Raw genomic sequence first — 27,056 nt, 5'->3', positions numbered from 1 at the left:
GCTCCTCAGTTGCATCAGCCACCCATCAAATGCTCAATGGCCACAGGTGCCTGGTGGCTAATAATTTGGACATCCACAGATAGATAGAGAACATCTTCATCACAGGAAGTTGTGTTAACACTGCTTCTAGGAGTTAGGGACCAGATCTTCTGTATCATTCTATTCCTAATACCTGCCTGTCACATGGTAACTACTGAGGGGATGCAACAGAGAATACCTTCTTGGCTTAAGCCTGTATCTCCTAAAACCATATGAATTATTAGAGCTGCTCAGATTTATTTGCAAAATCTTCCTGAGTCATTGGCCATACCAATCATTCTCCCTTGCAGCTCCATGGGGTCCATATCAGGCAGGTGTAGGAATCAAGGCTGAGAGTGGGGTGTTCCTGGAGGAATCTTCCCAGTGTTCCTAGCTCTCTTTATCCGAGGCTTCAATCATCCCTTGATTCATACTGGCCTATCTTCCTGAAATGAGGAAAGGTTGTTTTGCCTCTTGCAAACCAGCAACAGTAAAGTTGCTAAGTCTGGGAGCCTGGCGTGGCTTGAGGACTGTGCCATGTGGTATGGAGATTATAGATGTTCAGTCTACTTTATTTGCCCTTATAAAGCATCTGCCCTCATTGGCCTCCATCACCTATGAATCATAGTGGTGGAGCCACAGCACCTAGAAAAGTGCCACCCACATGGATGCTGAATGCAGTGGTGAAGGGCTCTTTGGTACAGGACCCAGTGCTGCCAAAGACTATGGGCTCATCTTGCCACTACTCTGGACATCTATTTCCACATGGATGAAGTCCTAATTTGGGACCCTGTAAGCCCTAAGCCCCTTTTTAACCCAGATCTGCTTTTTTGGATTTTGCTGTCCCTTTTTCTACTGTTGTATAGACATCCATTTCATCTTCCTGTCTGGGTTGTAAACCATGAAGGCTGTGGTCAGTATTCTTCTTAGAGCTCTTAGCACAGGGCTGGTCATGCCGTGATAATCCATTTGGATGATTTGGGGTAGGATTTTATCCCTTTACCTATCTATCTATAAGGGAGAACTGGTATTATCTAGCCTAGAAATCTTTGCACTATAATGGTGTATCCTGGGTACTTCTTTGTCCCAAACTAATTTTTTAAAAATTCTGTTCTTGGTTTCAGAGCATGTTGCTCATATTGTCTTCATCACCATGAAAAGAAATAGATTTTATAATGTTTTGGATTTCCAAATGAAAATAAATTTCTTTCAGGGCAGGCTTTTCAATTTGGGCAGCACTGTTCCATTGAACAACTCTAGGAGACACCATTCACCTTTTTCCTACATGATCAGCACCCTCTTAAGTTGTGCAACACAGGGTCCTGAGTGCGACAATTGATTTAGAAATTGAGTTAAAAGTCTGGATAATGAGTACTCTTAGAAGGTAGTAGTGACTGAGTGGGGAAATAGGGAGTTTCTGGGATACCGCAATATTCTGTTCTCTATCTGGTTGTTTCCTTTCTGCAAGATTCATAGGGCTTTACAGTTATGATTTGTGCATATTTCTGTATGTTTATAATCCTTCAAAATAAAGTTTACTTAAAACATTTTTTAAAAGTTGGCCTTAGGAAGTATTCACAGATACTTATAACAAGAAGGTGAGTTTATTTCCAAGAGTTAGCAAGTGCTAAATGTATTGGACCCTGGGAGGTAGAGAGCGGATGACAGCAGAGGCAAATAGGGTCATTTTGTCTTCTTTGAGGGTCAGGCTGGGGCTCATTCTGCCCATGTTCTACTGGTTATAGGGTACAGCCTAACTGAACTTCCCTTCAATTCCATTCTGATTATTTTTCCAAGGTGTAGGAGAGGGGAGCAGTTGTTTACAAGACTGGAATCAAGAGTGGCTTCTTTAGCTTAAATCCACCTTCTTAATAGAAGAAGGTGATTCTTTTTGATGATTAGCTTTAGGAGCCAGTCTTTCCTTTGGCAAGCAAGTTACAAGTGATTTCTTCCAACATGACCTGGATCCAGTTAGACGAGAAGAGACCAATAAATTATGGCCATGTGGCCAGATGTACGAAACTCATACTTATATTTTAGGAGAGAGGATGTGAAGAGCGTAGCTAGGAAATTTCCAAACTCACTGTCCCCACAACCAACGAATGTCTCTTCACCGCCCATCCTCCCTGTTCCCTTCTTTGGGACAACCACATAGTGTCCTTAGATCAACAGCCTTACTTGCAGGTGAGCAAATTTCCTGCTTCCTCACCTCTCCTAAGTCTCCATCCAGCTTCTGAGGAGTATTAAGGCTGAATAGGGGAAGCGGACTTGGCCCAGTGGTTAGGGCGTCCACCTACCACATGGGAAGCCTGTGGTTCAAACCCCGGGCCTCCTTGGCCCGTGTGGAGCTGGCCCATGCGCAGTGCTGATGCGCGCAAGGAGTGCCCTGCCACGCAGGGGTGTCCCCCACGTAGGGGAGCCCCACGCGCAAGGACTGCACCCCATAAGGGGAGCTGCCCAGTGTGAAAGAAAGTGCAGCCTGCCCAGGAATGGTGCTGCATACATGGAGAGCTGACACAACAAGATGATGCAACAAAAAGGAACACAGTTTCCTGGTGCTGCTGATAAGGGCAGAAGCAGTCACAGAAGAACACACAGCAAATGGACACAGAGAGCTGACAATGGGGGGGGGGGCGGGCTGGGGGGGAAGGGGAGAGAAATAAACAAATAAATAATAAATCTTAAAAAAAAAAAGGCTGAATAGGTGGTCTCTGGATGCATACTGGTAAGCTCCATGGAGACCAAGGATTGCCTTGTAGAGAAAAGAATGCAAATGGAAGAAGACCTTTAGGAAAATATTTATTTGACTTGCAGGTGTTCCCATTCATGCTGCCCGTAAAATAGGTACTATATTCTCATTTGGAGTCCCATCTATTACTTCTGTACCACCAAGGACCAAGTTTTGGGACTTAGGAAATACTAATAGAGCTTTCTTCTTGGTGTTTTTTTCTTTTTCTTTTTTGTCTTTGTTCAGGGAATCAGAATTGGGTTGATAGCAGTTGCACAAAGGTCCCCCAGGCCCAGTCATTCCTGAGGAGCCCTTGACTTTTGCTTTGTTTCCATGGAAGAAATGAGCTTTGTTAGCAACAGGCCCACATTCTCCCTGTGCACCTGGTCTCTGTCTCACAGTAGAAATGGAATCAAATTGAAGCACTGCACGGAGTCTATTTCTAGCTATTTTACTGAAGTTATTTTGATACCTCCCTCTGGACCTTGTTGGTTCTTCCTTTGTGAAAAGGTTTCTTCTGGAAAGATACTGAGGAAAAGGAATATCTCATAGGAAATATAAGCATAAAAGCAAATTTCAAGTAAGATGTAATGGCTCTTGAAGTTAGTAGTTAAAATATTACCACCCTACATTTATATAACTATTTGCATGGGACTTTTATAAGCTTCACCTAATTTAATTCACATAACAACCCTATGAAGTAGCAGCATTTCTCCCATTTTACAGATGAGAATATTGTGGCTCAAAAAGATTGTGTGATCTACTCAAGGTCACACAGCTATTCTTTGGATTCCCAGTAAGGTGCTCTTTCTTTTTTTTTTTTTTCCTACCTCCTTGTTATTAAAGAGATTTAAGGCCAGTAATCAAAATAGGAAGCCAATTGTTAGATTTATATTAAGATCTGGTTATATAGTTAGCTACAATGAGGCAAACTTTTTGGAAAGACACCCCAAAAGAGGATGATCCAATAGAGAACAATATCCTTTCACAAACCCTCTTATCTCTTGACTGTGGGGGCTGCTTAGCTATTCTTCAAGCAGGGCAGTCCTGGGTTCCTGAGGTTTGGTGAAGGAAGCTTGAACCCTGGAAGCCTTTCACAGACTCCCTAAGTTTCCAATGTTTCCAGATTTATTTGCAAACTTAACATTCAGTCAACTGCTGATTTGACTTTGGAGACCCCAGTACAATGAAACGAAGTAAAATCAAATCTCTAGAATAGAGCCTCATGACAGGTCAGACTAGGAGCCAGCTTCTGTTCCCAGAGCTTTATGTATATTAACTTGTTTACTCTTCACAGAAATCCTGGATTATCCCCATCTTTCATTTGAGAAAACTAAAATTTAGCAAGTAATTTATCTATCCATGGTCAAACAGAGCTAATAAATGAAAGAGCTAGGATTTGACTTTGGTCTAATTCCAGAGCCTGAGCTCTTGACTATTTCAGTATCATGCCTCCCAACTAGGTTGTCTAGGACAACCCTTTGTTTGTGAGATGTAGAATTGAGATCCTGAGAGTTAAGTACATCCTAGGAGATCACTTGCTAATGACTTTTTTAAAAGCACCTTAATGGACACAAAGAAATTTCCTAAAGGGTAAGTGCTTTGTATAATAGGATACACCACTTCAAGACCTGACCTTCAGAAAGGAGTTACTCATTGATCAGCATTCTCCAACATAATGCTTACTCTTAACATGAGAATGCCCTCTTTCCTGAAAAACTGATGTACACCTATGTACACCTCTGAAACTCAGTCTCATATCAGGTACTCAGCATCGTGCTATTTTGCTTTCTTGAGTACAAAATGGCATTAAATGCTTCAAGTCAAACAGTTGTGTGAACATGGGTGGACAATCCAAATACAAGTAAATGCTTCAAAAATTCGTCAGTGGAGTGTGGAATATAGGGACCAACTCCATAAGAGGGAAACTAGTAAGAACAGTTCTTAATTGGAGATCCACAAATATCCCAGAATGGTTTTAGGGGCCTCCATGAACCCACAAAATTGTATGCTAATTTTGAATGTTTGTATCTATGTATGTCTCTTTCATTAGTAACCATGAGTATAAAGACAGTTCATTAAATTGTATTTGTGTAGCTGTTCTGCAAGATCAAACAGCAGACCATGACACAACTGGGTATTACAAATTTCAGGGGACATCATGATCTATATAATTCTTCACTGTTCTAATTTTCTTTGCATAGATAAAAATGTGATCCAAATAAGCCTTCTTAATGTATTTACAGACTGGATTTTTCCATCTACCACATGGAGAGTTTTTCATTGAGCCTGTTAAAAAGCATCCACTGGCTGAGGGAAGGTACCACCCACACATCATTTACAGGAGGCAGAGACAGAGAGTTCCAGAGATAAAGGAGTCAACTTGCGGATTAAATGGTATTGTGACCTGAATGTCATCACTGGGTTGAGGGGTTTGTTTTGTTCTTTTGATTATTCAATTTCCTTATTACAAGGTGAACTGTTTTATTTGAATCTGTTATTTCCTTCCCCTTCTGTTATTATGAAGTATGGAATCTTGTATAAAGCATTCCACTTCTCTATTCTCAAATCTCTATTGTTAACAGAAAGGAAAAATGAAGCATCCTGTGCATCCTTGCCACATTAGTTGGTAATACTCATATGACGAATTGATGCTCCATATGCTGAATTGGTGGGTTTTTACAACTGTCCTGAATCCCTTAGAGGGACTTATTTAAAATAAATGACCAACGATTTTCAGTATTAGCAATGCTGTACTACCTTAGTTTGGGATATTACCAGACTGTTGGACACATTCGCATATGGAAGGCAGATTTAAATATTTGATGATGATAATAATACTGTGTGAAGAGCAACTGACAAAGTCTCAACATATTCAAATGAATTCAGGTAAGCTTCTTTTGCCTGCACCATATTTCTAGCTCACTGTGTACCAGGCACAATCTGAACTGCGTCTCTCTGTCTTGTACTCAACAATGTCAAGTCATTTTCATAGAAGACTGACCCACGTTTTTTCCTTGAAACTCCTCATATTCCCTTTAATGTTAGGAGATAATGAACTCCTGGATATTGAGTCACTTTCTTAGATATTGTATAGTTTCTCTTTTCTTCAGATGTAAAACAATGCCAAAGTTTAACAGAAGGAATCCATAAAATTATTTTTATGTCTTAAGGATTTCGAAAGAAAAATAGATGAATAATGAATGAGTTAGGGAAGGTGGGTTCTGATAAGGGTACAGGGAATCCGGAACTTGAGCTTTTCAAGGTGAATGAAAGGCTATGGGAAGGAAAGAAGACAAATAACTTCTCTAAAAAATTTACTCACGCCATCTACTAAATGGCCACTTTGCTGGTTGTTTCTTTTAGCAGAATATCTGAGTAATAAGACAACTTTTGAATGTATAATGTTCTCTGTATACAAAAATGGACAGCTACCTTAATTCCTTAACTTTTAGTAAACTATTGACCACTTTGTCCCAAATTAGATAACTTGTTGTCTAAATCTCATTCTAGATAGTACCAAGAGAAAAGAGTTCAGGATGAACTTAACAATATCTGTTCCAATCCAAATAACTTAGTCTCAGTGTGAATTTTTAGAATTCTTCTGTTTGCCACTAATCCAATCACCTATAAAATTGCCCAGTTCCCATTAAATTTTGGGTGATGGGGAAAACTTGATGTGTATAATTAGATACCTTTTAGGTCACGAGGTTATCAGTATTATAGAGAATTACCAGAACAGCAAGTGAATTTGGCTGGAAAATTGCTCCTGTAGGTACAGGTGCTCTGCGAAATGAGGTAGGCTGCTGCTGTCCCATGCACCTTGAATGCCTTCTTTCCCTTATAAGTCCTCTGTTGAAGTAGAGTTAATTAAAAATGAACTGAGAATAGCAAGTGTTTAGTCATGAAGTCAGAATGAATGAAAAGGAAAAGAGTGGTGCTTACAAATGTGCTGCTGGGTTAGGTCACACACACACCACAGTTATAATGCTTTGTCATACAATTGTATCATTGTGCTTCTAGGCCAACCCTTAAGACTTACCACTTTCATGAAAACTGCTCTAATTCCACTCTGGAACAATCTTTACATTGCAAATTGCTCCACACATCTAGAAAATACTCTCCTACACTTGCCTACAACCTCAGAATGGAATAGCTCTGCCAGAAGGACCTTTGACAATGCCTAATGCAGTCTCCTTATTTCACCAAAGAAGTGATTGTGGCTCAGAGAAGGGGGCAAATTTTCAAAAACATAAACTAGTTGATATCAGACAAGGTGCAGCTTACAGGCCAAATTTCTATTATGCCTCAGGCTTTATATTGCCTCATGTTTATTATTTACATCTTCCTTTAATATACATCCTAGTTCAGCAACCATTCTTGCAAGCCCCATTAGAGTGGGGACCTTGCCCCACCCCCCCAAAAAAATGACAAAGAGTGATTGACAGCCAAGAAGGAAACTAGAGTATATTGGTCTCTTCTCTACATAGCCTTGAAATAAAGAAAACAGAAATATTCATTTGTTAGATATTAAGGAATAAGCAGTTGTTGGTGAGCATTTCATTTCCAAATACAATAAGTATGATTCAATGATGAAATAATAGGAAGAGATTCAAGGATAATCTAATGTTCCTGTGAGTATTCGTAAACTATATATGACACTTGGAATTTCGAATTTGGTATATTGAAATGTACCTGGTCTTGCCAAGCCCAGTAATTGCAGCGTTCCTATGCCAAGTTACCCTACAGAGATTACAGAATTAACCTACAGGAGGGGTGTCATTAGCCAACATTAAGGTACACTTCTTGTTTAGATCAGTTGATGATGCCTGAGATTGAATTACTGTGATTATATAAAAAAACATCACCTTTGCCATGTGTAAAATATCCTGTCTTGGGTAGTGTTCAAAGGACCACCTCTGCTATTGACAAAAGGTGTATATTTAAAATATTCCAGTACTTTAGGAGAGAAAGTATATCACTTTCCCCTAAAATCCATCTTTTCACTTATTTTTGTTTCCCATGTGGAAAGGTGCCCAGGATAAGACTCTTATCAAAATTTCCCAATATAAGTAAGGATTTTCTTTAATTCTGGGCTTTAAGGTGGTGCTATTTTATTTTTTATTTAATTAGTATTAACGAAATTCCCTAACTCTTATGCAAGTTTTGTTCACTTTTTATCATATGTATTAAAAATCATTCAGGGAAATTGAGTCTTAATGCCTGTATTGGGCTTTTTATTACTTCACATTATGTTTGAGATTTAGCCATGCTGCCATGTGCAGCTATAGTTCATTGATTTCTCTGCTGTAGAGAACTCCATTATACACCTGACACAATTTCCTATGAGTAGATATGAACTGCTTCCAGTTTTTGGGCTATTATGCATAATGTTGCAAAGGCTATTCTTTGTACATGTTTCCTAGTACACAGGTTCATAAGTTTTTCTCAGATATACATCTAGTAGTAAAATCAATAACTAATAGGATATGTACATTTATGACTTTACCAGATAATGCAAAATTGCTTTTTAAAGTTGATGTTTCAAGAGTAGTAAATAAGAGTTCCCCTTGTTCCATATCCTGTCCAATACTTGATATATTCTCACTTAAACTTTGGCCCTTCTGGTGCATCTATGGTTAATGTCAAAATCACATATATTCTGTTGTGAATCTGGGCTCCAGTTCTCCAGGATGGCTTGCTTGAGGCTATAGATTCTCAATGAATAGTTTTCTCTCATGTGCCCAGAGTCATGGACAAATTTTCAAAATATCTAGTCCACCATATTGCAAGAAATCAAAGCTTCGAGTTGATTTATTATCTAACTCCATTTGGAAATTTTTGAATTGCTTTTTAAGTGTCATGCACAAGACTTTATTAAATATTAGCAAATATTAAATATTACAATAGCATTAGCATTAGTGTTAATTGGCATTTCAGGTTACCTATCTGATGACATGTATATGTGAGTGTTTATAACTTTGTTTTGATTTCATGAAAATGCAGTTAGTTGAAGACTCTAAATGACTAGCACATTCCATATTGAGTCTGAAATACACCCAATAGATAGCAACAGTAGATAGCCATTTTCCCTTGGGCAGAAGCAAAAAACTTCTTGGCAAAACCCACCTGAGCTTTGCTTTGAATTTCTTGATAACCTGATTCCCTTATGAATAGTGGTGGCTCCCCATGGTCTGAATTTCCTATGAAGCAGTTAACATCTTACACTTGTTTCTATTTTTTTTTTCTTTCTTTTATTGGGTTGGTAAAATTTCCTTGATAACCTGCTTTAGGAACTGTTAGGAAGATTGATAAAGCTCTTCAAGCCTTAAATGAGGAAAGATGAGAAGAATATTGGAGAGAATTTGAGGAAATACTGAAAGAATGAATGGATAGGAAGATAAAATGTTAACTCCTTAGGTTTATCTGCTTAATAAAATCCAAGACAAAAAATATAGGCACTTAGAGCACCAGAAGTCCCAGCATAGTTCTTCCAGAGCTCTGAGATACTCATTTATCCAGTCAAAAGTCTTTTTACCATAGTGGTAGTTCCTCTTATTTTCTTTTCCTCAATGCTTGTCATCATTTCAGGTAGATGGGTTCCATGACTCAATCAGGAAATGGCATCTCTAAAAAACATGGTATCTCTTCATCTTAGTTCCTCCATGATACTTTGGTATGCATTATACAACTGGGGCAGGGGACTTGGATTCATATGAACAAAGGATCAATGTTCCCCAACAGATGTTCTCATGCAGGGCAGAAAGTCCAAATTCTGATGAAATGTTATTTGGGTGCCATCCCCCTAAACTCTATTGCATTTACCACAGCTCTGCAGGGAAATATACCAGGTGTCTGGATGAGTGGCTCCTAGCTTTGACCTTGCTCATCTGCCTTGTCTGGAAGTGGGAAGGAGCTTATCCTAGTCTAACCAACACTCTGGCTTCATCGTGGCTCCCGGTAGAGACCTGAGATAGCTGTCTGATATTTCATCCTCACCCCGGTGTGCTCATCCTTGGAGTCATTAGTGGTGATGACAGGACAGTGATAATCTCCCTTTAAAAATGAGCGCTAGACCTCCAGCTTCAAAGCTCTGCCATGGCAAATAAACCCTGACATGGTTTTACTTCTTTCATTGAGTTTCCTCAGTCAACCCATGTTACCAAGTCCCTCCAACTTTCTCAATAATTTTCTAAATTGTCTGCCTTTCCCCAGAGTCATTCTCGTACCTCAGCGTCCATCATCTCTCATTGCAAAAGCCTCCCAACTGGTCACCCTGCCCTTGATCTCTCCAATTAGAAGTCAGTGAAGTATTTCTAAAATGCAAATCCGATCACATCTTTTCATTACCCTCAGGATAAAGACCTTGTTCTTTAATAAGCTTTATGAGATCAGTCCCTGTGTGACCCCTGCCTCTTTCTCCAGTTTCATGTCTTGTCACTCCAAATGTAGCCTTGTACCATCTGGAACTACTTCTGTTACTCAAAGAAGCTTTGATTTTCACTGTTTCTAACCCTCACTCTTTGGTTCTTTCTGCCTGAAACTTGTCTACCCAAAGGCTTTACTGAGTTACTTCTCTTCACCAGTTAGGACCCATGTATGGCTTCCTCTAGAAACTTTTTTGGCACTCTCTCAATCTGCATTAAATGTTCTTCCTGTGACTTGTACACCCTCTACTTCTTCATCACAGTTTTACCATACAATATTAGCATTTGTCTATTTCCTTCTCTAGAGACAGGCATCAGGTCTACTTATTCAATTTATTTGCCCAAGATGGAGCAGAGTTCTGAGCCAGAATAGAAACTAAAAAATGTTGAAATTGTAAATGTTGAACTTTCTGACTATGATGCATTTGGTAGTTTATTGGATACATTAATTTATCTGTATGGTGCCAGTTTAATCTCTGAGAATATTTACGCTTTTCTAAAGAAATACAATGTACCCTCTTTTTTTTTTAAAGATTTATTTTTTAAATTTCTCTCTGCTCCCCCCCCCCCCCAGTTGTCTGTTCTCTGTATCCATTCGCTTTGTGTTCTTCTGTGTCCGCTTGTATTCTTGTCAGGGGCACCAGGAATCTGTGTCTCTTTTTGCTGCATCATCTTGCTGTGTCAGCTCCCTGTGTGTGCAGTGCCACTCCTGGGCAGGCTGAACTTCCTTTTGCGCTGGGCAGCTCTCCTTATGGGGCACACTCCTTGCGCATGGGCTCCCCTCCGCGGGGGACACCCATGCGTGGCACGGCACTCCTTCATCAGCACTGCGCCGTGGGCCAGCTCCACACAGGTCAAGGAGGCCCAGGGTTTGAACCGTGGACCGCCCATGTGGTAGGCAGACACTCTATCCATTGAGCCAAGTCTGCTTCCCAATGTACACTCTTAATAGCCTGCTGACCAGCAGTAGCTGATACCTCACTGTTGAAGAGGAATACAAAAGAGAAAAGATGTGGCAAGGGTTGGGACTTGAGGACTGAGGTTGTAGTGGAAAAAGACTACTTCAAATTCTTAGTTTTGAAAAAATCAGAGAATGGTTGGGTGGGTTGGTGGGTGGATGTATGGACAGGCAGACGGGAAGATAAAAGAAAATGAGTGATATTCATCTATTCAATAAGCTCCTATACTATGACAGGCACTTTTCTAGATTCTGGGGAAACAATGGTGAAAGAAATACTGAACTAGGCAGAAAGATAGAGATGGAGGCCTGAGAGAGCTTGGTGGCTTGTAGTTACAGGCCCCAGAAAACATGTTCTTAATCTTAATCCATTCCTATGGATGTGAACGCATTGTAAATAGGATGCTTTGATGCAGTTACTTAGGGAAGGCGGGGCACAACTGAATCAGGGTGGTTCTTAATCCATTTCTGGAGGTCTTATAGAGAAGGCCACAGTGAGAGAGCAGCCAGAGCTGGAAGTCAACAGAACCCAGAAAAGAAAGGAGACAATACCACCATGTACATTGTCACGTGACAGAAAAGCCAAGGACTAAGGACCACTGACAGCTGTCTCCAGAATGCCACTGTCTTCAGGGAGAAACCATTGCCTTGCTGGCACTTTGATTTTGGACTTCTCCTAGCCTCAAAACCATGAATCAAAATATTCCCTTTGTTTAAGCCAACCCACTGTATGGTATTTGTTTTAGCAACCAGGAAGGTGAAATGGAGTCATCAAGGTAGGGTGGAGCAGGTGTGCTGTCTAGATAGAAGAAAACCAGAACAGAAGCCTTGGTCGATGAGCAGAGTAGGTGAAGGCCAAGTCAGTCAACTGCAGCAGCCCTAGCAATTGGAGTGGTGGTCTCTGAACTTAGAGCAGGCTTAGTTTTCAGCTTCTTGCAGGCGACAAGTAGGTAAGTTCTCATCCTCTCTACTAAGCAAATTTCCCAGGCTCGTTAGAAATGCTACCTGCTTTGTGAGGTCCCCCCCCATTCCCGACTGCCCTGGGAAGATTGATGTGTCCCTTTCCCGAACTCGCTCTGCTTTAGATGCAGCCCCTGGTCACCTTCCACATCATCTAGCACTCTTCCCCCCTCCTTGATGTTCCTTGGACTTGCCAGAAATGGTCTCACCTCAGGGCTTTTGCTCTTGCTGTTCCCTCTGCCTGGAACATTCCGCCCCAGGTTCTTCATGGCTCACCCTCTCATGCTATTCAGGTCTCTGCTCAGAATCCTCCAGGGAAGGCTTCCCTGATCACTGTCTAAGACAAGTTTCCCTCCATCACTTTGTAAACCCTGTACCCTGCTTTGTGTTTCTTCACATTGCACCCGCCATCACCTGATACTGTATTACCTATTTATTGGTTTAATGGCTGAATCTCCCCAACTAGAATATAAGCTCCCTGTGGGCAAATGCTTCACTTATTTTGTTCTCTGCTGGATCCCCACTATCTAGGACAGGGCCCACCATTGGAGGCACTTGGTAAATAGTTGTTGAATCAATGAGTGAGTAAATAAATGAATGAGTCATTGTTTCATTAGTGATTATCTGTTGAATTTGCATTTTATTTCCATCACTAGACTTGTTTTGGTATCCTAAATAGCAAGGACAGTTTCTGATGCATAAAATTGTCTGATAAACGTTTGTCAGTTGCTTGAATGAGCGAATAATGTGTGTTTTCTGTGGGGTCCTGCAGGCATGAGTAGACATGGGTCTAACTGGAGTTAGGGTCAATGCATCTGTGAGCACTCTGGCTCCCCAAGGCAAGGCAAAAGTGTTCTTTTGGCAGCAATTAATCTTAACTATGTGTTTGTCCCACAGCCTGTTTAATGCCAAAGTTTGGAAAAATAAATATTCCCACCCCCACAGAGCCCCATTTATGTGTCACATCTGGAAATTTCATAAATAACCATGTAATTATTTCTTCATGGGGAAGGATGTTTACTTGTTAAATTAAAAAAAATTTTTTCATAAAATTTTAAAGCACTTTATGGTTTATATCCTTCTCTTTGAAGGCAGAGAAATGGATCCAAAGGGTAATTTTTGGGCCAATAAGCCAAAGATTGGCAAGTTCCAAAAGTTTATTCACATTGGTTTGTATATCATTGATTGGCCTTCCTCCCTTCAATAAGTATTAATTTTGTGCTTTCTATGGGCCAGACACTAAGGGACACAGCTCTGAACATGTCAAGCTGAACCTTGACCTTGACCTTACATAAAGGTTGAATTATGTACCCCAAAAAACATATGTTCTTAATCTTTATTTGTGTCCCTGTAGGTATGAGGCCATTGTCAAAAAGGACCTTTAGGAGATGTTATTTTTAGTTAAGGTATGACCCAATGAGCAGAGTGGGTCTTAATCTATATTACTAGAGATCTTATAAAGAGATTCCAGAAGTCTCAGAAATGAGAAAGGAGAGGACATTGCCATGTATTGGGAAGCAAAAATATAAGCCAGGAAACCCCAACGATTGCTGACAGCCAGCACCCAAATGCTAAACTCCTGGAATATGCAAGCCGTGCCGGTATTTTGATGTTGAACTTCTTCTGGCCTCAAAACCATGAACCAATAAATCCCAATTGTTAAGCTGTGTTAGTCAGCCAAAGGGGTACTAATGGAAAATACCAGAAATTGGTTGGTTTTTATAAAGGGTATTTATTTGGGGTAGGAGTTTACAGATACCAGGCCTTAAAGCATATCTTACTTCCCTCACCAAAGTCTGTTTTCACATGTTGGAGCAAAATGGTTGCTGATGTCTGCGAGGGCTCAGGCTCTCTGGGTTCCTTCCTTCCTGGGGCTTGCTTTTCTTTCCTCTGCATCCTTATTTCCTGGGACTCCAGTTTAAGGCTTCAGCATGAAACTCCAACATTAAAACGCCAACATTAAAAGCCCCAACTCTGTCCTTTGCAAGACCTTTTATCTGTGAGCACCTACCCACCAAGGGGTGGGGATTCAACACCCAAATGATGTGGCCCAAGCAAAGCCCTAATCATAATTTAATCATGCCCAGGTACAGATCAGTTTGCAAACATAATCCAATATCTATTTTTGGAATTCATAACTATGTCAAACTGCTACATAAGCCAAAACCAGTTTGTGGTATTTGTGATAAGAGCTCTGGCTAAGACATGGACTTACAATTTAGTGGGGGAAGAACCTAAAATTATATGAACATTTTGACAAATGCTATAAGAATGTATAGAAGATGAACTTGGTTTAGTTGGGAGGGTTAGGGATGTTCTCCCTCTGGTATGCCGTAAACTATGGGTAGAGCTTCCTGGGGAGGTGTTTTCTCTAAGATTACATCTGGAGAATATCCAGCATTTAAGGGAGGGTATCCAGTAGTCAGTCTGTCTGTGCAGTGTTCCTCTAGTTCTTTCAGGCTATGAGCAGTTAGTTATGCTGTTAGCAACAGAAGATTGCCCACACATCCATGAGGTTCAATTAGTGTCCTGTGTCCAGTGCAGTGACACGGCTCTGTGCTCAGAGGTTCCTGCACTTGGGGTTTAAGGCTCTGTGGCCACCATCTTGAAATTCTTGGTAATTTTATCTTTGAAGTTGTGCTTTGCAAGTGGAGTCTGATGTGACAATGGAGCACAAGCCCTGGGCCTGGAGTCTCAGCTGGTGTGTGGTCCTGCCTCCTGCCAGTTCTCTGCTTTCCTAATATTGGAGAGCATATTACACACATCATACTCCTTGAAAACATAAAATTTCTGTGTACTTTTCCTATGAACAAGGATATTCACTTAAATAATCACCTTAAGTGCAGTTATCAAGTTCAAGAAATTCAGCACTGATTCCAGAGTTTATGTTCTCTTCTAATTTTCTCATATGTCCCAATAATGTCCTTTTAAGCCCTTTCTCCTCCATTCTTAGATTCCATCCAGTATCATGTATGGCATTTAATTGTCATTATCTCTTTAGCTTGTCTTTCTTCTTTTTTTTTTAAATTGTGGAAACAATTAAATGCAACATAAATCTTCCCATCTCAAACCCTTCCAGGATTCCATTCAGGAGGACTAACTCCTTTCACAATGTTGTGGTACCGTCACCACCATCCATTTTTAGAACTTTCTCTTCACCCCAAAGAGAAACCCTACAAGCATTTTGCATTAAATCCCCAATGCCCCAGCCCCCCAACCCTGATAACCTGTACTCAACTTTCTGTCTCTATGAGTTTGCATATGCTCTGATACTTTTTTCCTGTGTGTGGTTACCATTGGGTTGAAATTTAACATCCTCAATCTTTAACAATCTCATTTACTTTGAAACCAACTTAACTTTAATTGCATATATAAACAATGTTCCTATACCCCCTTGTCCCTCCACCTTTATGTTGTTCTCATCACAAATTACATATATATATATATGATGTACCCAAAACCATTGATTTATCTTTATGTTTCATGCATTTGACTTTTAAATGCTGTGGGAAGTAAAATGTGGAGTTACAAATCAAAAACACAAAAGTACTGGTATATCTCTACTGGGGATCTTTATTTCTTCATGTGGCTTCAGTCAGTTGTCTAGTGTTTTTTGTTAAATTGGGGGAGTTTTCAGCCAGTATTTCATTGAATATTCTCTCTGGCCCTTTCTCTCTTTGTTCTCCTTCTGGGACTCCCACATGCATATATTATTATGCTGACGGTATCCCACAACAGCCTCAGGCTCTCTCCACTTTATTTCATTCTTCTTTCTTTCTGCTCCTCAGACTGGATGATTTCAACTAACTTAACTTAAAGTTCACTGATTCGTTCTTGAGCCAACAACAATCTGCTGTTGAACCCCTCCAGGAAATTTTTAATTTGTTACTGTGATCTTCAGCTCTGTTTGGTTCCTTTCACAATTTCCATTCTGTGTTCATCTGCCGTTTTCCAGATTTCCTTTAGGTCTTTGACCATGTTTTCTTTTAGTTCTTCCAGCACATTTAGGGCCATTTATTAAAGTATTTGTTTGGAATGCCCTGTGTCTCATCCTCATCATTAATGGTTTCTAGTGTTTCAATCTTCATCTTCCCTGGGCCATCACTTACTGTTTCTTTGTATGTTTTATAATCTTTTGCTGAAACCTGGACATTTTGATATTTTAATGTATTATTAATGGAATTTAGACTCTGAGGTACCTCTTCCCTTACACTTGTATGCAGTGACAGAGCTTTCCTTGAAAGCCATGTGTCTGATTTCAGGGTGCTGTCCCAGATCCTGCTGTTAGGTTATGTGGAATACATGATCCAAATTATTTTTCTAAATTGCATTCTCAATTCCAAACCACATTTGTTTCCAATTGTTTTGGATAAGGGATTACAGATGTATTAGGAAGAGGAGATCTCCAAAATCTGACAGCGTCACCTCCTTGAGAGACAATCCTGAAGAATCCAATTCCTCAGAACTTGTAGGGATCTTTCCATTATAGTAGACTGCTTCTCAACAAGAGGTGCCATTGTAAATGATTGCAAAAATACAAATAAATCAGCCCCAATGGATTTTGACTAATAGGGAAGAGAATATGCATACAGAATGCAGTGTTTGATGCACACTCTTTGTTTTCTATCATTCCCTCAATCTCAGTTTTCTAAGGAGATGGAGGAGCACGCGTTGACAGCTGTTTGGGACATTAGCTTTTTATTTTCATCCCATGGAGCATGATTTAGGATGCTTTCTCAGTGGAAAAGCATTAAAATCTTCCTGCAGATCAGATTTGTGGGGAGGATGCTAACAGTCCATTTAGAACTTGCTGGAGGCCTTTTAGCCTGGCTTTATGTATTTTGCTGAGCTCCCCAGGAATGTCATGAAAAGCAGTCTTAACGTTTACCTTGTTATTCCCAGCAGACCACAACAGAGAGCAGTTCTGATGTTCTCTATAATTGAGACAGGGAATTCTTTACACATCTCTGACTGTGTGTGACAGGAAGGACAACTCAAACTTATCTTTAGAAAACTCCACAGGGGTCGAGCATCGTTATTGGACTGTCTTCTGCACCATAACCATTTTATAAATATCCTAGGGGGAAATACAGAGTTTACTCTCTGCAGGAGGCTTGTGCTTTCTTTCCCTGTTTGTAATTACCAGGGAAGAAAGTGGATGTTTGAAAATTGGTAGTCCATGAAAACAAAAATGCTGTATGAAATCCATTTGATGGTTATCTTCTGATAAATATAGGGTAATGTTGGGATCAGAACTGCTACTTTGGGGGTTAACAGAAATATGCAAAGAATCTTATGCTTGCAAAACAAATTACATGTGCTTGGGTGTTTTTATCATCAGCATTGCTATTTTTAAAAAGCTATAAGAATTCTCTATTCCCAAAAGAAAACAATGCTAAATAGATAACTTATGTTATCTGGCCCTGGAAAAATCAAATAAAAGTTTCCAAACATCTGCACAGAAGATTCTAAATTCGTAGTGACGAGGATGTCCCTGGGATCCAGAGATTTGGGTCAACTACAGAAGAGGTTTCCTTAGTGGCATCTCTACCCCCGTCACTGTCTTTGCATGGCCTGTGCTGAACATTTGCCCACCTTTTCAACAGCTTGAAGCCAAGGCACACTTCCCAGATGAGGCTGTTATTAGCTAGGACCTTAGGAATAATGAGAAAACAGATATGGGGCGGGGGTCAGGATGGATGAAGATTAGGAATTGGCTGGAGTCTAGACCAAGAGCCAGTGCCCTGCAGCCCACTGGCCATATTCAACTTGCTACCTGCTTTTATGTGGCCTGTGAATTCAGAATGGATTTTACATTTTCAAATGATTACATTTTAAATGGTTATATAAATTCGCTCTTGGATGTGATTTTACTTCTTGGCTGGCAAAGCCTAAGAAATTTGCTTATTTGGCCCTTTAATCAATAAGTTAGCTGACCCCAGGTCTGCACTATTGGTTCTCAAAGGTTGATGCGCTGACTAGCAGCATCAGCCTCACCTGGGAACTTGTTAGAAATGCAAATTCTCAGATGCCACCCCAGACCTACTGCATCAGGATCTCAGGGACCCAGCACTTGGTGTTTTAGGAAGCCTTCCAGGGGATTCTGATGCTTGTTCAAGATTGAGAACCATCGATCTAGCCCAGGGGTTCTTAACCTCTTTTGTTCTACGGACTCCTTTCCTAGTAAGGTGAAAACCACGGACCCCTTATTAAGTCCACACTATACTGTGTATTATTTAATAAATACATCACACCTGCAACAGCACATCCCCACAAAAATGATGTTTTTTGAATTTCAGTTCAAACTCACAGACCCCCTCATCTAGACTGTTTGTTAGTTCAGTCATTCATGTATTCTTTTAAAAAACTGGTGGTGGGGAGAACTAGGGCAAATTAATGAATCTCTTTGCCTAGGTTTTCTTACCAGTTAGGGTTGCTGTGAGTATGAAAAGAGCTAAAACATGTAAAAGTTAAAGCAATGCATGTTATGATGTTATTATTTGAAGTTTTTTATTATAATTAAAAACATTTTATATCTCACATCAGGGAAAAATCAAGAAAACCTACCAGAGATGTGGGATTCTAGTAGGAATCAAGTGCGGCAAGGTATGCCCTGGTGGAAATAAGCAATACTGGTCTGGAATTTGGGTGCCAGAGGGTTATAGACCCTCTCAGGAAGAGTCCTGGGGTCCTCCTCCAGGCAGGCTCGGGACATTTCTCAAGCCCCTGGCCCAAGGCCTCAGTGGTTCTTTCTTCCAATGAAGCACCTCACCCAGGCCTTGAGCTGCTCCTGGTCTTTCAACCTTCTTCCTCTCAGCCCCCGGGGGGGGGGGGGTTCATCACTTACCTGCTGACCCTGAAAATGAGTTTCCATACTTTTCTCAGGAATTATTATGGGGAAATCAGGGTAATAAAAATCTTTCCCAGAGGATAGAGTTGTGAAGATTTAAAAAGCTATGCAGGGAAGCGGACTTGGCCCAATAGATAGGGCGTCTGTCTACCACATGGGAGGTCTGTGGTTCAAACCCTGGGCCTCCTTGACCCATGTGGAGCTGGCCCATGTGCAGTGCTGACGTGCGCAAGGAGTGCCCTTTCATGCAGGGGTCTCCCCCGCATTGGGGAGCCCCACGCGCAAGGAGTGTGCCCCGTAAGGAGAGCCGCCCAGCACGAAAGAAAGTTCAGCCTGCCCAGGAATGGCGCTGCACACACGGAGAGCTGACGCAGCAAGATGATGCAACAAAAAGAGACACAAATTCCCGAGCCGCTGACAACAGAAGCGGACAAAGAAGAGCATGCAACAAATGGACACAGAGAACAGACAAACTGGGGCGGGGGGGGGGGGGTAGAAATAAATAAAAAATAAATCTTAAAAAATCCTGTTATAATTTTTTTTAAAAAAGCTATGCATGTGTTAGCCCAGTAAATTGAGTGCTCAATACATGTGACCTGCTGCTGTTATCAGTTTTCAAATTTGCTATTGCTATTCAAAGGCATGCAGTAAGTATGCCTGTCAGAGCCTGTGGGAGTCTGGTCTCCAGTTGCTAGCAGGGTAAGCAGGGAACTCATCCCGTGATTCTGGAGTGTAGGAGATCCCCGCCTGCTCAGCTTGCCCCTGGAGGCATCCTGAGGCTGAAGCCCTAGAATGGGGTGAGCCTTGGCTCTGGTGTCAGATCCGGATGCAAATTTTGCCACGGTGCAGCTCCATGACTATGGGTGAGTTTCTGAGGCTGTGAGTCTCATTGTCTTTGACTGTAAAATGCACGCAGTATTTGCTGCACAAGGTTTCTGTGTGGGTTGGAGACAATGTGAGCCCTCAGTAAGTGTGGCCTCTATTATCAGAGTTCATAACTGCTGTTTCTTTCTGAGGAGGCTGCTTTCCTGTGCATGGAATGGTGGCTTACAAAATTGTACTGGTATTGCTTCTCAGCACATGCCAGGTCACCATGGGCTCTTTTTTTTTTTACTTTCCAAATTTCTTTTTAATTGTCTTTTTTTAAAGATACATAGATCACAAAAAAAGTTACATTAAAAAATATAAAAGGTTCCCATATACCCCACAACCCTCCCCTCCATTCCTCCCACGTCAACAACTTCTTCCATTAGTGTGGACATTCATTGCATTTGGTGAATGCATTTTGGAGCACTGCTATACAGTATGGATTATAGTTTACAGTGTAGTTTACACTCTCCCTCAGTCTATTCAGTGGGTTATGGCAGGATATATAATGTCCAGCATCTGTCCCTGCAATATCATTCAGGACAGCTCCAAGTCCTGAAGATGCCCCCATATCACACCTCTTCTTCCCTCTCCCTGCCCTCAGCAACTCCCGTGGCCACTGTCTCCACATCAATGATACAATTTCTTCCATTGCTAGAGTCACAATAGTTCTATGGTAGAATACCAGTAAGTCCACTCCAATCCATATTTTATTCCTCCATCCTGTGGACCCTGGAATGGTGATGTCCACTCTACCTCTAAATTGAGAGAGGGCTTAGATCCCACATGGTTGATGGATGCGATTCTCCTGCTTGCAGATGTAGGCACTCTTGGTTTGCTCATGTGGTGCTTGACCATCTTCACTTCCCTATTAACTGACCTGGATAAGTCCAACAAACCAGAGAATAGGAGTTGCAACTCTGCTGAGGCTCAGGGTGGAATCATGGTTAGTAGCTATGCTTCAGTATCTGTACATCAGGGGTAGCAAATATAACATCCACATGTAAAAAGATCATTGGTATATGGGAGTCCTCTATGTTATTTATGTGACTTTACTGTGATCTAAAACTTTTTGAAGACATAATAAAAATTTTTTAAAAAAAGGATGTAGGCAGTGGACTTGGCCCAGTGGTTAAGGCATCTGTCTACCACATGGGAGGTCCACGGTTCAAACCCCGGGCCTCCTTGATCTGTGTGGAGCTGGCCCATGTGCAGTGCTGATGCACGCAAGGAGTGCTGTGCCAGGCAGGGGTGTCCCCACGTAGGAGAGCCCCACGCGCAAGGAGTGTGCCCCATAAAGAGAGCTGCCCAGCGCGAAAGAAAGTGCATCCTGCCTAAGAATGGCACTGCCCACACGGAGAGCTGACACAACAAGATGACACAACAAAAAGAAACACAGATTCCCGTGCCACTCACAACAACAGAAGCGGACAAAGAAGACGCAGCAAATAGACACAGAGAACAGACAACCGGGGTGAGGGGGAAGGGGAGAGAAATAAATAAATAAATAAATCTTTAAAAAAAAAAAAAGGATGTAGACACTGAGGAAGGAATGGAAGAGATTGCCTTGCCACTGTACATACAGTGATGAAAAGCAAAACATCAAAAGCAAAGCTTTATGATATTTTTCTTTTTTTTTTTTTTTTAAAGATTTATTTATTTATTTAATTTCCCTCCCTCCCCTGGTTGTCTGCTCTTGGTGTCTATTTGCTGCGTCTTGTTTCTTTGTCCGCTTCTGTTGTCGTCAGCGGCACGGGAAGTGTGGGCGGCGCCATTCCTGGGCAGGCTGCTCTTTCTTTTCATGCTGGGCGGCTTTCCTCACGGGCGCACTCCTTGCGCGTGGGGCTCCCCCACGCGGGGGACAACCTTGCATGGCACGGCACTCCTTGCGCGCATCAGCGCTGCGCACGGCCAGCTCCACATGGGTCAAGGAGGCCCGGGGTTTGAACCGTGGACCTCCCATATGGTAGACGGACGCCCTAACCACTGGGCCAAAGTCTGTTTCCCATATTTTTCATTTTTTGATACCCCAATTTATTTTTTACTTTAGTTTTTCTAAATTATTATGTATTCCATTTCTAATCTTTAAACTTATTATTACTATTTCATTTTCCTACTAAATGAATATGGCAATATATCAGGCTTCATTTTTTAAGACGTTTTGGATCATAGGGGGCTTAAACTATGGCAGAGGAGGAGCACTGGTGTGGGATATCATTGATGGGGGACGCATGGGTGGGAGGGAGTTCTCCTGGGCGTGCATATAGGGTATATAAATATGTCTGGATATTCGTTAGACATTGTCACAGTAGGTAGAGTTACACAAGACAACTGTTCCCCAATGGAACAGCAACAATCCTTCAAGTGCAATGGCAAAGACCAATAAAGAAGGACGGTCCAACAATGAGCCCTTGATGCTGATGACTATGCTGATGAGCCTGTGCTCCTGAATTATGAAGTAGACCTAGAGCTGCAGGGTGCCAAAGAGTTACCTCCTGAGAGCCTCCACGATGCTCAAATGTGGCCACTCTCAAGCTAAACTCAGCATGTAAATGCATTATGTACCATTTTTAATCACACTGGATTTAAAACTTCTTTCTAATAAAAAATAGTAGGAATATATTATTTTTACTGGGAAAATACAGAATAATACAATGAAGAAAATAAAAATGACTCATAAACAACAAACTATAACCACTGTGAATACTATGTAGGTTTCTTATGGAATGGCTTATGCTATATGACATAGTATAATATAATGTAATATTGGCTGAAATATAATACAATAAAATATGTAATGAAACACATGATTGGGATGGGTAAAGTCTTCCTCTTCACAAGATTGTGTTGTGAAATTCTCCTTAGTTATTTCAAACTATTTAAAAACATTTTTAAAGAACTGCCTAAAATTCCCCTGAATGGATGAACCAACATTTATTTAACCATTTAACTTTTATTGGTCATTTAGATTTTTCCCAAAAATTTGGTAATATAAAACTTGAAATGATTATTATTTTGTGCCTTAAATTTTGTCCCCAAAATTTTTTATTTTACCTTAGATATATCCTATAAATGAATTACTAGAAATATTTTTAAGTATTCTCCAAAAGGTAACACTGTTTTGTATTCCCAAAGCAACATATAACTGTGTCCACTTCTCATACTCATATCAGCATTAAGTAGTGTGTACTTTTTAATCTTCACTAATTTTATGGGAAGAAAATGCAATATTTCATTTATTCACATTTGTAATCTAAGCTTTCAAGCTATTTCTAAGTCTTCTTTAAGAATCATCTCTCCATGTTCTTTGCACATTTTTTTCTACTGAATTACTGGCATTTTTCTTAAAATTCACAAGGATGCTTTGTATATTAAATATATAATATCTTTGTCATTTTTGTGAAAAATAATATTCTTATTTTATATCTTTAATATTTTTGATACTTGATATAATCAGATAAATATTCACTTAGTTTTTTCTTCTAGTTTTTGTATGGTTTTAATTGGATTTTAAATGAGATGAGAGCTCGTGAGTTCCTAGCACATTTGTTGCTGCTTCCAGCTCTGGGCAGACATCACTAATCTGCCACTGCACTCTCTCCTGTCAGAGTCAGAATAGCAGATTATACCGTTTCACCATCTCTACCAAAGAATGAACATTGACAATAAGGATGGGCAGTTTTAAAATCCAAGAATGCTATAAATCTTGTATATTTTCAGAATAATTTATGATCTTGTCCCTAAATAATGCAGAGTCTAATGATACAATCTAAACATTCCTCAGTGACGGTCACAACCCATCTGCCAGTGCTGGCGTCTTTCTGCTGACACTCATCACGACAGGCCAGAGCATCTCTTTCCTACCCGAGAGCCGCCTCTCCAGCCTGCTTCAATTCTGGAGCCCGTCAGCATAGTGCTTGAGAAGGTGTTTGCTCCTTTCTGCCTTAGCTGATCTCCTGGGACTTTGACCTTTCATCTCTGTAGACACTGTCAGCCCCTCCTTTTGGGCTGCATTGCACGTCTGTGTTTTTAGTTTCCTAGGCTGCTTAAAGCAAATACCATGAAATGAGTTGGTTTAAACAATGAGAATTTATAGCTTATAGTTTTGAAGCTAAAAGAAGTCCAAATCAAGGTGTCATCAAGGCAATGCTTTCTCCCCCAAGACTGTGGCATTCTGGGGCTAGTACAAGCGATCCTTGGCTCTTCTGTCACACGGCAAGGCAAATGGCAGTGTGTGCTGGTCTCTGCCTTTTCTTACCAGTTTCATTGATTTCAGTTTCATGCTTTTGGGTTTTCTCTCTCATGTCTGAATCCATTTGATTTATAAAGGACTCCTGACCCATCCTGATTAAGGTGGGTCGTACCTTAACTAAAGTAGACTCATCAGAAGGTCCTCCTTCAATGGGTTCATACCCACAAGAATGGATTAATTTTAAGAATATCCTTTTCTGCTTCAAACCACCATAATGTCCCACCTCTCCTCGCTGACTTGCCTCATTATCACTCTTACCTTTTAAAGCCATTAGATAAGGGCCTTGCCACCTTTGAATGAAATGTGTGATTGCTAAGACCAGGCAGCAGGAGAGCCTCCTGTGCTGAATGTATGCCTGCGATCTTCAATATTCACTTTACTGGCGAGAAAAAGAAAGACAGCAAGCAGAGAGGAAGCTGGACTTTTTAAATACATAATGAGAATCGTAAAAAAAAAAGGTCATCTATTTTATGTGTGATATTACACTAACTACTCTACAAACATTATTTAATTTTCACATTAGCTCTCTGAGGCTTTTAAAAAATATCCGTTATTTATAGGTGGGAAAACCGAGGTAAGTCAGGACCACCTAAGTGTGGAGCTGGGATTTGTATCCAGATCTGTCTGACCTGAGCTATTAAATACCCTTCCACTCTTTTTACTAAGGTCGAGATCTCTCCATTGCTGAAGAGCTTCAAGGAAATAAGTGGGTTATTCTAAATGAGCAGTTTAGGGCCATGCGAAGAGTCGCTTGCCTTTCCTGGTCACAGTCTGGAATTTGTTCAAACATACCAAGGGATTTAGTAAAGTCACAGCAGTCGCAGTATATGAAGTGGAGGCTCCCAGGGAAATAATATGTGCTGTAATTGGTTGTCTGTATTTAACCCTTGCTTCCTATAGATCAGTGGTGGGCATCTTGTTAGAAGACACTGATTTTTGTATATTTTCCTGTTATTTTTATCCACTTATCCACAGATAATCGCCTTAAAAATAAAGATAATGAATCAAAATTCTATGAGAAAAACAGAAACCTAAACTCTATATTATAGCAACATAAAGGAGCAAATGCAACAAGAGGAGGAGGCATTGAAGGTAGAGACAAAAAAGACAGGTACTGTTTCCCCCTGCCACCTCCCACCTTTCTCTCCATGCAGCCCCTTCCAAAAGAGAAAACTCTCGCCAGACAGGCAGACACGTGCATGTGTGTGCGTGTGACACACGCTCCTAATGGACTTTTGACAGCATAATGGACACCTGTAATGGACGCTGATAGCATAATGGCGCCATCTTGTGGCTGTGCATTAGGATGTTCCCTCTAAGCTATCACGGATACGCTGTTTTTGCAACTGTTGGCATAAATGGCATATACTCCCATTTTACACAGAAAGATTCAGATTGATGACGGACCACTGCTAAGAGGGTCTCTCTTCTGCTCTGGGTGGGTAGTAAAGGACTTTCCAAGAGCACTAGGTTGGAAGAAGAGAGCTTTCTAGTCTATAGCATTTGCTTGGAGTTCCAGAATTGAATTTTTTGCCAGACCCTTAATTATAAGTATTTAGAAAAAATTTAATGATATTTGAAAAGCTACACCTCTGAACCAGTGATTCATAATCTGCAAAATTCTAAATAGATTTTTTAAAAAGATTTATTTATTTATTTATTTCCCTGCCCTTCCCCACCCCTACCCCGGTTGTCTGTTCTCTGTGTCTATTTGCTGCGTCTTCTTTGTCCGCTTCTGTTGTTGTCAGTAGCACGAGAATCTGTGTCTCTTTTTGTTGCGTCATCTTGCTGTGTCAGTTCTCCGTGTGTGCGGCACCATTCCTGGGCAGGCTGCACTTTCTTTCACGCTGGGCGGCTCTCCTTACGGGGTGCACTCCTTGCGCGTGGGGCTCCCCTACGCGGGGGACACCCCTGTGTGGCAGGGCACTCCTTGCGTGCATCAGCACTGCGCATGGGCCAGCTCCACACGGGTCAAGGAGGCCCGGGGTTTGAACCGCGGACCTCCCATGTGGTAGACGGACGCCCTAACCACTGGGCCAAGTCTGCCGCCTAAATTTATTTCTAATGCTCTTGCTTTACAGCATGGAACTAGGTATTAACGATCTCACCCCCTCTCAATGTCTCTTCATTTCATTTTAAGGGAAACTTTTGGAGACTGCCACTTGCTTATAAGCAGGCGCTGCCTGACTTGCTGGCCACCAGAATCCCAGACATTCATGTGCTGTGCTTCTGACTCTTCAAAGTACTTGGGAGTACTTCAGAGTATAATCCTACCTGATCTCATATCTAACCCATGTAGTCAATAGGCTGGCAATTACTATCCTACCAAACTTTTTTTCTGATGATGTAACTGTGTCTGCATAATATAAATTTTGGAAACTTCCTGCAAGTATACAGAATATAAAACATCAGAAAGCTGTCATCACACAGAGCTAATATTAACATTTCAAATTTCGTTCTCTACATGTGATCCATGTGACTTTAGGAATGAGAACATCGCAACTGGGGGTTAAGTGACTTGTTCAACCACACGTGGCATTCCTGATTAGTCTTTTGATTCTAGAAATCCCTTCTTCTGATCCCTCTACTTCTCCTCGTTCTAACTGACCGCAGTTTGAGCCCTCCCCAGGGGTGGCTGGCCTTTCAGCCTACGCGGTGATAACAGGTTTTGTGGAAGAGCTGGTGATGCCCTGAGACCTGAAACCCCGCTGGCAGGGACCCCATCTTTCCTTCATTAAGGAGAGGCGAGGCTTAAAGAGCAAACGACCCTCAGGGAGGGCCCAGGGTCACGTTGACCAACCAAAAGCTCATGCTGAGAGGATGGTGAGGGCCACCGAGCAGGACGGCTTTGTGCACCTAAAGGTCAGAACGCCGCAGGGGGCAGGGGAAGAATGGCTCAGTCTTTGAGGGCTGACTCTGAAAGGAGGGGCTCAGCCCCCCAACAAGGCCCACTGTTGCAGCATCTCAGCCCACATCAAAAAGTGCCCTGCAGGGAG

At 41.2% G+C, this 27,056-nt stretch overlaps 1 protein-coding gene across 1 annotated transcript in view; it reads left to right on the top strand.

Moving 5' to 3' along the window:
* Window positions 1-27,056, top strand: part of ADAMTS12 (ADAM metallopeptidase with thrombospondin type 1 motif 12) — a 392,811-nt gene that overhangs the window by 138,297 nt on the left and 227,458 nt on the right. The window contains exon 3 of the mRNA XM_058307631.2: window positions 4,993-5,143. Coding sequence (XP_058163614.1) covers window positions 4,993-5,143 — 151 coding nt within the window. The remainder of the gene's footprint in view (window positions 1-4,992; window positions 5,144-27,056) is intronic.

Source organism: Dasypus novemcinctus, chromosome 2, assembly GCF_030445035.2.
Source record: "Dasypus novemcinctus isolate mDasNov1 chromosome 2, mDasNov1.1.hap2, whole genome shotgun sequence".
In the NCBI taxonomy this organism is placed as follows: domain Eukaryota; kingdom Metazoa; phylum Chordata; class Mammalia; order Cingulata; family Dasypodidae; genus Dasypus; species Dasypus novemcinctus.
The sequence above is the reverse complement of the archived record's forward strand: the minus strand, read 5'-3'. Positions and strand labels throughout refer to the sequence as shown.